Source organism: Aspergillus clavatus, genomic scaffold, assembly GCF_000002715.2.
Source record: "Aspergillus clavatus NRRL 1 1099423829750 genomic scaffold, whole genome shotgun sequence".
Lineage (NCBI taxonomy): Eukaryota > Fungi > Ascomycota > Eurotiomycetes > Eurotiales > Aspergillaceae > Aspergillus > Aspergillus clavatus.
Window position 1 is genome coordinate 208,665 of NW_001517110.1, and position 14,312 is coordinate 222,976.

Genomic DNA, 14,312 nt, shown 5'->3' on the forward strand with positions numbered 1-14,312 from the left:
TGTAAATGCTCGTCACCAGGAAAGAAACGCGTGGTAGTCGTAGAGAGCTCGTCAGATTTCGGACCTAGCCTTGACTTCTTCATCCATCTTGAAAGCCTCTTGGCGAAGGTCGTTCTCGCCGCTGAATTGTGAAGCGGCAACCGCAGCACCTTCCAAGTCGGTGACCACAGACTCGAGACCTGACAGTAGCGCTTCAATCTCCGCTCTCTGCCTCTGGATGTGCTGGGCCAGCTCCGCATTCTCGGCTTCCGTGTCGTGGATCTTCGCGTTCAAATTCGACCGTGTTTCTTGCAAATAAGGCGTCAGATGCGCGCGGTATAGTTCGTCAGGCGTCAAAGTATGCGGTCTAACCTCCTCCAGATGAACACCGTTAGCACAGCTCGAACCCCAAACACAAACAGGGCTATCTTAAGATTGAACATACGCGACCCGGCTTTCACCCTGCCCATTATCCCTCCGATGCCTCGCCTCGCCGACCAGCCGGTCGAGCTCATTCAGATGCCCCACCGCGTTCCGTTCGTGCATGATATCGTCGAATTCCGCCTTTGCGCTTTCCTCGAGCTTCGCGTTTAATTGCCGCCATACCGACTCCAGACTCGCAGGGACATGTTTCGCCGGCGTCGGAAAGCAGCCGGAGAAGTTCGCGTAGGAGTTGGCTCGTAGTGTTCGTGCGAGCGCCTGGCCGAAAACCTGCTGGAGACGCGACGCGCGCGGGCCTGGGGTGAGAGGGACCGGCGCTGGAGGAGGTGGGGAGGGCGAGGCGGGTTGCTGCGAGGGGTTGGGATAGGTAGAACGGTTTTCTTCTGCCATTGCCTCTAGATAAATTTATTATTTTCCAGGTTCTTCAGGGGAATGCTGCAATTATGCTGGGTTGCAGCGGGTGTCGATGGTTGTAGATAACCCACCCACCAGATCTACTCTGTATAGGACGCTAATCTCAGGTACGCGCGAATCACGTGACCGTATACTTCGCGAACCACGTGACTCCATACATCTAAACCCTTGGAGAAATAGACTTAATAGGGCGCGAAAGACATTGATACTTAATTAAAGAAACCGGTAGAGTACAATGTTGATCTATCTCGTTAGTCCCCGCGTGCTATCATTCCCGTGAGAATTAAACCGCCGAACACCGACGCCTTGTCTGGTTCTGCTCTGCTGTGATGGATTGTCACATGCCGAGTTCCTTGATCTAAACCTTGCGAAGCTCGATTTAAAAGCGGGCCATGAGATTGATATATAGATGATGCTGTTCCAAAATCCCTGGAGGGGAAGGACGAAACCCGATGCGTAATTCATACCGAAGTTGAAGTCGTCCGGATAGACCAGCGCATACAACCGGTTGACTGTGGAGGGAACCTAATTCAGTAAATGACCATTAGATGACCCAGTTGTAACGGAGGGGTAGAAGGAATGGAAACTAACCCATGTGATGAGCAGTGCAATGAAGAAGAACATTGCGTATTTCGTGTAAGCCCACGCTGCCAGATTCACGTCCATTGCGTGACGTTGCGCGTATGAGTCTTGCTGCCCCTTCTGCAGTCCTTGCATGGGAACGTCATTTAATTGGCCAGAGACACCACCAGCCTCGATGGTGACGGAGTACGGAGTATATGGACTGAGATACTGATGCGGTATAAGACTGGCAGTGACAGCGGCCAGTCGACTGGACTCGCCTCCCGAATATGCTATCTCGCTTGTGATGTGTATTTCCGTCGTCCTGATGAACGCAGGGCTAACAGGAGTGTTGGCTTCCGCAAAAATGTCCGAATACCTCGCCTCCTTGAGCTGCTGTCGTTTCTTGAAAATCAATTTGCCAGCACGCAGGTAGATGGCAAACGTCAAGAAGATGACGAACCAGACCGGGCCATAGAAAATGGCAATGCGCAAGAAGTCCCAGGGTAGTGATACCCAGCACCACAGCTGTCGGGGGAACCGGTTAGAGAAATGACCTTTAACCAAAAAAAAAAAAAAAAAAAAAAAAAAAAAGAGGGGATGTCCCGGTGGGTTTTTGCACTTACAATGGCCGAACCGTAGACTTTACCTCGGGATTCAGTCTCTACGAAGAAGTATACAAACGCTGGAATAAACGGCAGGCCATAGCATAGCACCAGGTACTTCCACTCCAGCCGTCTCAGCTGATCTGAGTCGTATTTGTGGAAGAACGTCAGGTACACGTTACATGCCATGGCAAGAATCCATAGAGCATCCGCCGGCAGGAACCTGCAGCAGACGGAAATCGGCGATCAGTACGCGATCTTCGATCCCAAGACATAGAGGTAGAGAAACCAACCATTGGATCAGAAACCCTTGGAATTGACAAAGGCGGCTGCCCGTCCCAGAGGAGATGCCCGACTGAGATATCAGCGTTCCCACATTCGCCATGATATTCCCCCATGATGCATAGAAGACCAGGCGATTGATGGGCTTGCGAAAAGAGCTTGATGAGAGGAATGAGACAACTATAATACTAGCTCCGGCGAGAGAGATGACTGAACAGATGCGCTCCGTCGTCGATATGGCGAATAGTTCTCGATCTGAGAGAGACATGGCGTGGTTTACATGCTGATGCACGTAGCTGCCGGTCAAGAATGCTACTAGAGATTCATGTGAGAGATCTACAGAAATGAGAAAAATACAGTAACGAAAAGAAGAGACTCGAGAGAAGAGAAAGACGCCGGGTTTCTCGTCGCAGCCACACCGGCGACCAGTCTCAGGTCCGCGGCACTTGATGTATAGATGGGCCGATTCTCGATATATGTTCGAACCTTGCTTCGATTCTGCGTGTGATATCGACAGGGTGTACGTTGGTTAATGGAGAATTATTGAATCCATTTATAAGACAGGTCAACACGCCGCGGTCTGGAGAGTGTGGATATTGGATAATAATACTCCCAGTACTTAAACCCAAGAATGGCTTGACAGGGACTGCATTCTAGCCTGCTCACATGGTTTTTTTTTTTTTTTTCAAACACAGGTTATATTGGACTCTGAAATCTGGACTCCGGGGTCTGGAGAGACATATCCTCTTCATGATTATTGACTGTCAAGTGTCAAGTGTCAAGTATCATGGGTGAAATGAGCTCTATTCCCATGGCTCATCGCCGGATCCGTATGATAATCAAACGCTATTCAGCAAAGACAAAAGACTGTGGTCGGAGAAAGCATGGATCAGCCTAATGAAAATAATGATTCATTGGCGATGGTTCTCGACTTGTGACTCAATCGAGGCAAGCCAGACTCGGTTCAGGTATTCATTATTGGCTTTTGCACCGCGGCGTTTTGAGGCCACACAGACGAGAAGTGGTTAACAGGCTGCCTCGAACCTACTCTGTATATGTCGAGAAAAGTACAATGCTTCCTTAATTAGGTTACTAGTTGACTGACCCCTTGATGGACAGGGAATGCAAAGCGAGCGGTTCAGAACAATGCAGCATTGGCAAAGTCAAATCTGTCTGCTCATCGCAACTAGGAAGGACAAACGACGGACCCGCGATCTCTCACAATGAGAAACTGAAAAGAAAGAAGGTTCCCAAAGGAGGACTCTTGAATTGAAACCAGGGGAAAAGAGGCTGCATACTCCTGTTCTTTGTTCCTCGGAGCGAAGAACATCGACTCCAGACCATGGTTCAAAGTATCAGTAAGGATGGCTACCTAGACTTGCATGGTCAGCTCGGAACAAGAAAAGCCACAATTCAGGTCGACTAAAGTTTAGAAGGCGAACAGCAGTACGGCCAATTATTCCCCTTCGCCGAGATGGATGATAAGGTCAGAATGCAAATGAAAAATCAACGGCCAATTTGCCATCCTGGAAGTCGATGAGACCTTCAGGGGCCACGGACGAAGTTTGCGAACATCAGCTCCGTCTCCTCGAAGGGAACATTGCATTGATACGAAAACAAGATGGGTGTACAGCTCATAAGTAATACTCTCAAGGCACCGACAACAATAGTAATGATATTGTTAGCATCTCGATCGCCCGTTGCCCCGTGCCCAGCTTTTACTGGATGTAGTCTTAGCCATCAACTTCGGAAGGAAAGGAGTTATCTATGGGTTATGACTTATGACCTCTTTGACTACCAATGTTTTGGATAAAACAGCTCCAGGCTCTACACAAGACCTTGGTAGAGCATAGTACTAGTAGGGAAAAAAGTAGGAGGCCAAAAGGCTAATGGAAATGCCGAGGAGTCACGCGAACTCGCGTGAATCTAGACAGTTAGACAACTGCTAACATCAAGACTGATGTTTGACCTTTTTGTAGACTCGGCAGCGGGGAATCCAGATGGTTCTTGAATAAGTCACGCTTCATGGCCTATTTATGGAGTATGGAGGAGTATGGAGGATATAAGGACATTGTGGATATAAACCCAAACAATACTTTATTCATCATGCTTTGAACATCCCCCCTCTCTAGTTCACGTCCTGCGTCACACACAAAAACCAAACATGCATATCAAAATTAGGGAGCAAAAAAAAAAAAAAAAAAAAAGAAAAGAAAGAAAGGAAGTATCCGTAGAGGCTACCAGAATTAACCTCGATGTCCGTCTTTGGGTATAACGCCATGCTTTCCGCAAACTGTAACCATCATCTCATCATGCTTCTGCATCAATGTAAATGCAGAAGAGAGGAGGCAAAGAGAAAGGTCATGAAAAGGGTCTCCCCAAACGAGATTAGTATGCCTGCTGAGGTGGAACCATTCCGCCATAGCCTCCCGCCATTTGCTGTTGCTGTTGTTGTTGTTGCTGCTGATGTTGCTGCTGCAACTGCGCTTGTAACTGAGGAAGATCATGAAACCAAGGGTGCTGCAATGCGTCTGCCGCACTGATGCGCATTTCCGGTCGCAGTTGCAGCATCCGGTTCAGAAGATCAAGTCCTAGCGGATCGATCTGCGGCAGAATCAGACCCAAATCCTGCGTAGCGTATACGTGGAAATTAGGCTTGTATTCTGGGAGCTGGGAGATACCCGGCCAAGAGCGCTCCGAAGGTGTGCCCATCAAACGGAAGATCTTTTGCAACTGGTCCTCATTGGTCGTTCCGGGAAACAGAGGACGGCCAGTATACAGTTCGGCCATGATACATCCGGCGGACCAGATATCAATGCTTGTGTTATATGTTCTGCTACCCAATAGCACGTCTGGCGCACGGTACCACAGCGTCACCACCTCGTTAGAGAAGGTGTTGACAGGGATGCCGAATGCACGCGCAAGACCAAAATCACCCAGCTTGAGCTGACCCTTCTTATTGATCAGGAGGTTCTGGGGCTTCAAGTCTCGGTGAAGGACCCGGTTCTCATGGCAGAAAGCGATACCCTTGAGAAGCTGGTGCATGAACGATTTGATCGTCGCATGGTCCAGTTGACCCCTGTCGCCCCGTGTGTCCATGTATTTCTTCAGATCCTTATCCATATATTCAAAGACAAGCATGAGCTTGTTCTCTGTGTGGATGACATCGTAAAGCGAGACGATACTCTCATGTTTCAGTTCTTTCATCAACGAGATCTCTCGAATGGCGGTCGACGGCGTTCCTTCCTCCGAATCAAGGTGGATCTCTTTCAGGGCGACCAACTCGCCTGTTTGGCGATTCCTTCCTTTGAAAACCTAGGGGACATTGATGTCAGTTTTATTTGCGGGGAGTGTTCGGGTCGAGTTTCGACCGCTTGAACAGAAAGGTGGTCGGAAGAAGAGTTGGACATACGGTGGCATATGTGCCTTCACCAAGCTAGAAGTGATGCAGATATTAGCCTAAGCTCGTCACTGCAGATAGAGCAGTCAGAGGCGCGTACCTTTTCCAGCTGTTGGAATGAGCTGGGTTGCTGTGTCTTGTCCATTGCTGGGGAAGTGGTGGTGCCTCTGTGCGAGGCTTGTGGTTGAGGCGAAACTTTAGAGCGTGGGTTGGTAAAAAGAAAAGATTTAGGAGAAACAAGAGTAGAGACGATCTCCGAATATGAGGATGGTCGGTTGTACTGCAACTGAGGATCCCTTGGGGCGCGATAGTCCATGTTTCGGAGATGATCTGCTTACAGGCAGCTTTCTTGACCAGCCCCGCGCCCTTTCTGCGATGGCAAATCGCGGGCGGTTGCTGATCCACCTGCGCGGCTCAGACTGGCGGGTAGGATGCCAGGACTCGAAGAGTCTGGACAAAGGAAATTACCTCAAGAGTCACTAAGAAGATATAGATATTGCCAACGACGAGGGATAGGATTTTTTTTTTTCTTTTTTTTTTCTCTAACCTGATGATGGTCTATGTAGTTGTTTTTTCAGCGCAAACACGCTCACGACCGGACTGGATCTATATAATATTGTATATATTGTATTGCCCTAGAACTAGATGTGAATTTATCTAGTTTCTATTAGGATATGCATCATTGACGCAAGAAAGGACACATAGGGTCATCCCTCATTGAATCTGGGAAGCTGGGCCACGACAGGAGGTAGAATGGCCTCTGATGAAAAATTGCACCGAACATGAGGCAGTGAAGTATCAGTCCCGGCACCGAAAAGGACTGACTCGTTTCTGACGCCTCCCAAATTGATGATGGCTATGGGCATGCCTCTTTTATGTGCTCGTTCTACTAGCCGCCATGCTGAATATGTAGCAAGACTGCTTCCAAGAATCAGTAGCCGCCCAGCGTCATCAATCGCCTCCTCCGCAGCCATTTTCACCTCACGATCGATATTCTCGCCAAACATAATGACTGCAGGTTTTAGTATACCGGCAGTCGAAGAAGGAAGCCATGCTCCGTCCCTCTCAACTTCAACTCGGGCATGTGTGCCATCCTGGAGTCTCGGAGGGCTTTCCAGACATGTAGGGCAAGACGGATACCTGAACGTGGAGTAGGGTGCCTCGGCCAGGTCCACGTCACCATCGGGGTTCAGTTTAAGCCCTTCCCGCCGCCGCTTTTCAGGATTATCTGTGTCAAGCGCCCCTGTCTCGACCATGCGAGCCAGGAATTCCGCCCAGGCGGGATTTAGTTTCTCAAGTGAGCTCTGAAACTCGGCGCGGGAGAATTCGTTCCGACAACTGGTGCAAACAACAGACCTCAGGTACCCATGCAGTTCGATTGTTGGTAACTCGGGGTGCGCAACCGAGTGGAAAGAGTCGACGTTCTGCGTCACAACAGTGCTGACGAAGCCTTTAGCACTGAGATCTCGAACGGCCCAGTGTGTTGTATTCGGTTTTGCTTTCGCGAGTCCGGGCCACCCAACAAAGCTCCGGGCCCAATATCTCTTACGAGACTCATGCCGTGTCAAAAACTCGTGGAAATAGATCGGTCTGTAAGTTTTATTTGTGACGTAGGTGCCATTTTCCCCTCGATAGTCCGAGAGCCCTGATGCCACCGAGATACCGGCACCGGTCAAGAGAACGGTCTGCGAGTGTCTACCAACATCCACTCCGCGAAGATACAGAGACGGAGGGGCCGTGAAGAATGAATAGAGGGCATTGATCGCTCCTGAGAGGTTGCTTGCAGACGGAGGTACGATTATGGGTGGAGGCAGTGGGCCAGTAAACGGTATGCGGATGGAGGGCTTCGTCATTGAGGACACATCATTGAGATCTCAGAATCGGTAGAGATAGATGATACCCAATGCTCAGCCAGCGTGTCATTCGAGTACTTCAATTGATTGAGCGCAGAATTGCTCTTGCTGGAGAAAGCCTGGCTGGCTGGCTTTGGGATTACAGACGCGAGCGCATGATGTAATCATGCTGACTGACTAATCCAGGAATATCACATGACAAGTATACTACCTACTTCCTGTTGAGCCTGTGAACTAGGCGGTACGATCTCAAAACATGAGAGGTTTTATACTCTGTAGCTAGAGATCGAATGATGCAACCATTGTTATGATAGTACAGTTATTGATTCAATTGCAGGCTCCTAGTACTACATAGCAGAGAGGTGACTCTTAGTAGGTGGTGGTATAGTTTACGGAGCAGGCAGTGTGATTGGCCTATGTCTTTCCCCAGACAATATCACGTGACGCACCCAGAGCAGAGTCTTCGAACGGACGTCATTGTCTTTGATCGCAGATATTCATTAGATGTGGTCCATTGATGTGAATTCTCTCATATCCTCCGTTTAGAAAACAGATTGAATTGGAAAGTGTTCCAATTTTCTACCCTGCCATCTTACGGACATGTTTCCCTCGCAGACTGGCAATCTAGATCTAGATGCTCTGAGTGGTATATGCGGGTAAGTCAAAGTACCCCAAGCGGACATGTTGAAGGAAAAGATAGGGTTGAATAGAAGACAAAGGCATCATACATTGGATGGATTTTTTACTGATAGCTACAGATCGATCTCTATTGCCTGTTGGGTTGTTGTCTTTTCACCACAAATCATTGAGAACTTTCGCCGTGGCTCTGCCGATGGCCTCTCCCTGCTCTTTCTTGTTGTGTGGCTGGCAGGAGATGTTTTTAATATCCTTGGTGCCGTGCTGCAAGGCGTGCTACCTACCATGATCATTCTTGCCGTGTACTATACACTTGCAGACATTGTTCTCCTTGGACAATGCTTTTACTATCGAGGATTCACGTTGAGAGATGAGCCATCTGGTGCCTCCTCTCCCACGGAAGTAATCACAGATGATGCGCTTCCTCAGCAGAGAAAGCCAACCGAGCGTACGTCTTTACTTTCAAAAGCAAATGGCCAGTCCTATCAGAACCAAGGCCAAGATCGTTACAATCAGAATAGTCAGGAAGGGCCAGCGGCATCGACATCACAAACGCCACAAATTTTGTCGCATGCAGATCACAGGAGACACTCTGCAACCTCCTTCCGCGAAATTATTCACCCAGCTGTCGATGGAACACATCTTTCCCCCGTGACGCCTTTTGTCGAGCCAACTTCGCAGAAGAAGCTCTCTGCTCGGCGCATCTCCACTCTCCAGACGACCCTCTTCAATTCCACCGCCATTGCTCTTGTCTGCGCTGCCGGAGTGGTAGGCTGGTACGTGAGCCCCAGCTCATCCAAGAACAAAGACCAGGCACCCCCCGGAGATGACTCTGGTGCACCCCCTCTCGCCTTCGACACCCTCGGTCAGGTCTTTGGGTATCTGTGCGCCATTCTCTACCTTGGCTCTCGTCTACCCCAGATTCTCCTGAATTACCGGCGCAAGTCAACGGAAGGAGTCTCCTTGCTCTTCTTCCTCTTTGCGTGTATCGGTAACCTGACCTACGTCCTCTCCATCCTGGCTTTTTCCCCCGTCTGTGCGGGAGATTCTCACCACTGTCGGCCTGGCGAAGCGACTGCTCTATATGGTCGGTACATACTTGTGAATCTGTCATGGCTGATAGGGAGCTTTGGAACCCTATTGCTTGACATGGGTATCTTTGTTCAATTTTTCCTCTACAAAGACAACGAGGACGAACTCAATGACGTGGATTGATTGGTTGACTGAGGGTCTGGCTTCTTGTGAAGATTGACATCAGTCTTCCGAATCTGGTCAGCTTCGTTACGATTTATGGTAGGCTGCTTTTCAGAACGTGTACATAGCATAGAGGGAAATAAAAGATATCTCCTTGTCTCGTCACGATTACGTTAGGATATTAATGCGTAACAAACATACCCGAAGTAGAACACCCGCTAGATACAGAAAGAAACCATTTTCAAACGCCGAGATTGTCAAGGAGCTAGTGACGAGCGAAGTGACCTGTATTCGAGCAGTATCCGTCTTAGTCACTGGGTGGCCGCGCTTCTACCTTCCCGCGGCTCACTTCATCCCAGTTGGTGCTTAGAGAAGTCCCCTGGCTCTCAACGTAGCTTTTCATCATTGCCCGACGGGTGTCAGGATCCGCATTAGCATACAGTTTCTTGAAGAAGGAATCCACTGGATCCCCAGCGCCATAGTCAGAGTCGACAGAATCAGCGCTGTCGGATTCCGCACCAGCATCGTCATTGCCCGCGTTCTCCTTTTGCTTCGTATTGTTGGCCTTCGCCTTTGGTTTCTTCGCTGTCAAGGTTGATGCGACTTTATCCCAATCTTTGGCACCATGGCGAGACGAAGATGGGTATGAAGGTCCAGTGCTACCGGTAGAAGCCGACCCAACCGCAGCCTGCCTGTCCGCAAGCTTGACACCTGATGAGGATGCTTCCAGCGTACTCCATTTCTGTCCAGGAACCTTTTTGCGTAAGACGAGTTCGATTTTAGTAGACATGACCGAGACCTTTGAGGAAGATGGATCGATGGGCGCGAAGAGGGGATCAAGAGAGAAAGCGTAGTCCGCGCCAGACGGAAGTGGGAACTGAAGTGCTGCCTATGAATTACGTTTTGTATTAGCAACAGATGATCGTATGAAGAGAAGGCACTGGTTCACTTACAGAATCATCATTGAGCTCAGTGTCAACGCTATCTTTTGACACTCCCTTGACGTAGAGGGTCACGACAACCGAATCATGAGACTGATACCACTCATGCCGAATCTTTTCAACTGAGGGAGTAGTCGACGAGGAAGCAGCCGTTGACGACATGACCTCAGCTGCGCCCTTGTTATTCAGGCTTGTGGTTGCAGATGGGTGAACCTTTGCAGAATTCGCAACCATATCGTCCGCTGTACTGCTCTGCGCCAGGCTATCTTCCCCGTTACCAGATTTGAGAGCCTCGAGTTGTCTCTTGAGGTCTTTCTCTGATGGAATGGACACGTCTTTGGCAGTTTCTTCCACCGTCACCGCAGCCTTCTCATCGCCCTCGGGCAGCTTGCTGAGCTTGGTCTTCACCTTGAGTGTCCAGATCGGAAGTTCCTGCTCATATCCCTTTTTCGCTGACGAGGCAGCACCGCTCCCAGCCATAGCATCCTTGACCTTCTCAGATTTATCCTGTGATTCCGTACTCGTCCCAATCTTCTCCTGGATGGTGTTGAACAGGAAGGCTGCATCGCCGTATCTCTCAAGCTGGTACAGAACAATACCACGCCTCATCTGAGCGGACAGTATAAGCTCGCGCTTTGCGCGTTCTCGCGCAAGCGTCAGAGCGGTCTCGGCATCCCGCAGAGCGGCGGGGAAGTTGGGTCCTCCATCTGCAGCTTTGAGCCGTGAGAAAGCGGTCGACCGTTTGATGTAATAGGCGGGGGAGCGAGGAAACTCCGTCAAAGCTTGGGTGAAGAATCGAATTGCAGTAGGAAAGTCGGAGTTGGCTAGGGCCTTGTCGCCCTGAGCAGCCGCGTTCATGATGCCGTTCTCTCGGAGCTTCTCCGCAGTGAGCTTGGTAGGTGATTGAAAGGCAGCTTCTATAGAAATGGTAGTAGCTTGGTCTAATAGTCAGATGAGCAAGTATATGCTCCAAACAGCCAGAAGATGTCAATGAAAAAAAGCACTAGAGGCAGTATTGGCACGACAAGTAGCTCTCTCCAACTTGTCGATTCTATGACTTTCTTTGGAGACCGCGGGGAAGGGCACGTGACCAATTTAGCCAAATAGGGTAATCGATATAGAAGGTTGGTATAGCCTCGCGTTCTGATGATGATTGCGACGCATGTCTTCTTCTTCTTTGCGAATTCTTTCTCTTTGGTGCGGCTTTTTGATCAAAACTTCTACGGAGGGCTAGGACATCTATGACGCCTCACAGGTTTTGCGTATCATCGACCATCAAAAAGAATCATTATTGTTGTATCATTAAATCTGTAAGCTACATAGAGCAATCGGTCCGGTGTCTGAGACTAAAAGGAAACTATATCATACATACATTGATCCACCAGCAAGCTTGGTACTAGCTCACATTAACTCCTCATTGCCAAATTTTCGACTGTAGAGACCCAGAGCTCGGATGGGCCAATAGAACTTGTAGTTTGGATACGAGATCATACTAGGCGAAAATCAGCTATTGTCAACTCACAGGGGTATATTTAATGGATACTTACCAAGATTGATTGAAGACACCTTCGATGGCCTCCTGCAGCCATTCCCCATTAGGCTGCTGTCGTGACATGAGTAGCTTCATGGCTTTCTGAAGCGGCTCCTTATGTGGATATTCCGCTTCCATCAAGGCGAGACAGGCCCAAGCAGTTTGAGTGACCTGGGAATTCTCATGATGGGCGTAAACGTGTTTCTCACTGCTGAGGTAGGATTCACCCCACCCTCCGTCCTCCTTCTGCTTGGAGAGAAGAAATTCGCAGCCACGGCGCGAAGAGTCACTGGTTTCGTAAGTTTCGCCGACACTAGCCAGACTTTCCAGCGCAAACATGGCGGCGTAGGTGAAACAGATGCCCCAGGCTCCATACCAACTTCCGTCGGGCCTCTGCACGCGTTTGATGTACTTGACCGCCCTGTCTTTAGCGGCTTTGATCTCATCCGCCCTGTAGTCGGGATAAAACTTGCTGAAAAGAGAAAGCGCAGTGACAGAGGCAGTGGTGCACTCAGGATAGTCATAACCAATCATGATTCCGCCAAACACTTCCGCGGCATTGAGCCACTCCAGCTTCTCAGAGCCACGAGTCGTTTCGTAATCGGTAAACCCACCTGAGGGGTTCTGCATCAGCAGTAGGCAATCGACACTGTCTTTCAATCGCTCCATGGAGATCAGCTTGGGATAGTTGTGCATCTCCTGGAGTTGAATGGTCGATCGCAAGCCTTCTGCGGTACAGTCACTGACTGTATAACCTTGCGTCTTGTTGCTGAAGGGCCATGCACCCTTTCGATGCTGTCGGTAGCATTTCTCCTGGTTTGGAACGTTCTCACGGAGCTGATGATCCTCAAGGAATTCCAGGGCTTTGGTAAGCATGGGCCGCCACTTGGGATCGTCTGCGAAACCGGCAACGACAATTGCCTGGGTGATAAAGGCCGTGTCCCATACTTGGACTCCATTGGTACCGTTCATTAACATGCCTTCACCCTTCAGCCACATATAGTCATTAAGACGCTCGCGATGGCGCCGGACTGAGTAGCTATCCGGCCCGTCATGAACGTAGCAAGCAACCATGTTCATTGGATTGCTCACAGGTCCTAGGCCTGCATAGTCAGTGTTCTCGTCCTCCATCTTGATCAACTCCCAAGTCCAGTCTTCAGCACGTTTTACCAACGCAGAGACTCGGAGGTAGGGATTCCAAAAGTTGACAAGGATCTGGTTGAGCAGGTTCAAAAGCCTCGTTTTAGGGTAGTAGTTGTCTGCTTCGTGAATGGAGTTGCGATGACTTGCGAAGTCAATAGAGTCATAAGGCTGAGTATACAGCTCCTGCCGCAGCTGTTTGGTAAGAGGATCCAGAGGATGGGTAAATTTCTTGGACCATAGGTAAGACATAGGCAGGAAGACCTGGCGTATGTGAATCCACCACCGCCAAGGAGCAATGGGAACCCAATCCGGGAGAAGCCTGCTGGTCGTTATTACCGGATTCAGAGGCCACAAGAAATTTTGTGAGATGCAACGTACCAAATCTCAGGTGGGACAGGGTTGACACAATCCCACTCCATGACGCCGAGAACACTGAGCCAAAATTTCGCCCAATGAGGCCCGTAAATGGCGCCGCCAAACTTATGCAATAGTCCGCGTGCCTTGATCATACGAGGATCATCTTCATGGGCACCAAGAAGACGGAGTGCGACGTAGTTCATGGAGGTGCCAAAGACGGAGCTATGGGCCTCAATGTGCAGGCCCCAGCCACCATCTTCAGGATGTTGACGGGCAAGGAGATACCTTTTGATCTCAGTTGCATACTCTGGCGGGATTGGAGTGTTTGTCACATAGTAAGTGATGATGAGCCCTGGCAGCAAAAACATTGGGCCTCCATACTCACAGGCCCAATTGCCCGGAGGGAGCTGCAACTTGGAGAAGAACTCTAAACCATTCTCTGCACACTGCAACGGAGTCTTTGCCTTTGGTAACTCTGGCAGTCCCTGAAACAGAACAATCAGAAATATGAACAGCAAAAGGATGGCTGGGATTGACCGCTGGGGTGATGCCAAGGATAAATAGGGATGATACCATAGGAAGGCCCAGAAAATGCTTATCCGCGATGGATTGAGGCCACTTCTCATTCTCTTCATCTGATTCTAAATAATGCCAGGTTTGACGACCACGATCATCAAGTAATCTCCACCTTGAGTAGTCCGTTTTGAGGTCTCCATTTTCATCAGAACTTAAGTGGCCCTGAGCCGCCGTTCTCCATGGCGCAATGGGGTCACCAGCCATGATTTGAGGGTGAAATAGTGCAAAGGTAGAATACTCCCTTTGTTCAAACAAGAGATAAGCCTAAAGCACGCTCAATGGGTGAATGAATACAATAGAATGGAGAAAAGTGGAAGAGACAACACCAGATCACATGTAAATCTGGGGAAATGGAGATTTCTTAGTCATCAGGGGCGCAAATCTTGCCTCAGGCACCCG

The 14,312-nt window shown here is 49.5% G+C and overlaps 7 protein-coding genes across 7 annotated transcripts, besides 4 other annotated features; 1 reads left to right on the forward strand and 6 right to left on the reverse strand.

Annotated features, from left to right (window-relative positions):
- Positions 1 to 51: 51 nt before the first annotated feature.
- ACLA_001030 (PMF1/NNF1 family protein) lies at positions 52 to 810 on the reverse strand (the record flags this gene model as incomplete). The annotated part of the gene is made up of 2 exons (XM_001276117.1): positions 52 to 346; positions 425 to 810. 2 exons carry the CDS (start codon positions 808 to 810, stop codon positions 52 to 54), a joined length of 681 nt encoding a protein of 226 aa, XP_001276118.1.
- A 267-nt stretch (positions 811 to 1,077) lies between these two features.
- ACLA_001040 (putative cAMP receptor-like protein) lies at positions 1,078 to 2,550 on the reverse strand (the record flags this gene model as incomplete). The annotated part of the gene is made up of 4 exons (XM_001276118.1): positions 1,078 to 1,359; positions 1,426 to 1,923; positions 2,022 to 2,223; positions 2,294 to 2,550. 4 exons carry the CDS (start codon positions 2,548 to 2,550, stop codon positions 1,078 to 1,080), a joined length of 1,239 nt encoding a protein of 412 aa, XP_001276119.1.
- Positions 1,961 to 1,988: a microsatellite.
- Positions 1,961 to 1,989: a microsatellite.
- Positions 2,551 to 4,468: 1,918 nt separating the features above from the next.
- Positions 4,469 to 4,502: a microsatellite.
- A 168-nt stretch (positions 4,503 to 4,670) lies between these two features.
- ACLA_001050 (cyclin-dependent serine/threonine-protein kinase phoA) lies at positions 4,671 to 5,827 on the reverse strand (the record flags this gene model as incomplete). The annotated part of the gene is made up of 3 exons (XM_001276119.1): positions 4,671 to 5,597; positions 5,695 to 5,718; positions 5,783 to 5,827. The coding sequence occupies 3 exons, from the start codon at positions 5,825 to 5,827 to the stop codon at positions 4,671 to 4,673; spliced, it is 996 nt and encodes a 331-aa protein (XP_001276120.1).
- Positions 4,720 to 4,761: a microsatellite.
- Positions 5,828 to 6,389: 562 nt separating the features above from the next.
- On the reverse strand, positions 6,390 to 7,535 carry ACLA_001060 (putative SIR2 family histone deacetylase; the record flags this gene model as incomplete). The annotated part of the gene is made up of 1 exon (XM_001276120.1): positions 6,390 to 7,535. The coding sequence occupies one exon, from the start codon at positions 7,533 to 7,535 to the stop codon at positions 6,390 to 6,392; it is 1,146 nt and encodes a 381-aa protein (XP_001276121.1).
- Positions 7,536 to 8,135: 600 nt separating this feature from the next.
- On the forward strand, positions 8,136 to 9,386 carry ACLA_001070 (PQ-loop repeat-containing protein; the record flags this gene model as incomplete). Its single annotated transcript, XM_001276121.1, has 2 exons — positions 8,136 to 8,191; positions 8,294 to 9,386. The coding sequence occupies 2 exons, from the start codon at positions 8,136 to 8,138 to the stop codon at positions 9,384 to 9,386; spliced, it is 1,149 nt and encodes a 382-aa protein (XP_001276122.1).
- A 286-nt stretch (positions 9,387 to 9,672) lies between these two features.
- Positions 9,673 to 11,164, reverse strand: ACLA_001080 (co-chaperone SGT1; the record flags this gene model as incomplete). The annotated part of the gene is made up of 2 exons (XM_001276122.1): positions 9,673 to 10,254; positions 10,319 to 11,164. The coding sequence occupies 2 exons, from the start codon at positions 11,162 to 11,164 to the stop codon at positions 9,673 to 9,675; spliced, it is 1,428 nt and encodes a 475-aa protein (XP_001276123.1).
- Positions 11,165 to 11,707: 543 nt separating this feature from the next.
- ACLA_001090 (terpene cyclase/mutase family protein) lies at positions 11,708 to 14,117 on the reverse strand (the record flags this gene model as incomplete). The annotated part of the gene is made up of 4 exons (XM_001276123.1): positions 11,708 to 11,798; positions 11,854 to 13,299; positions 13,359 to 13,822; positions 13,911 to 14,117. The coding sequence occupies 4 exons, from the start codon at positions 14,115 to 14,117 to the stop codon at positions 11,708 to 11,710; spliced, it is 2,208 nt and encodes a 735-aa protein (XP_001276124.1).
- Between the last annotated feature and the right edge of the window lie 195 nt (positions 14,118 to 14,312).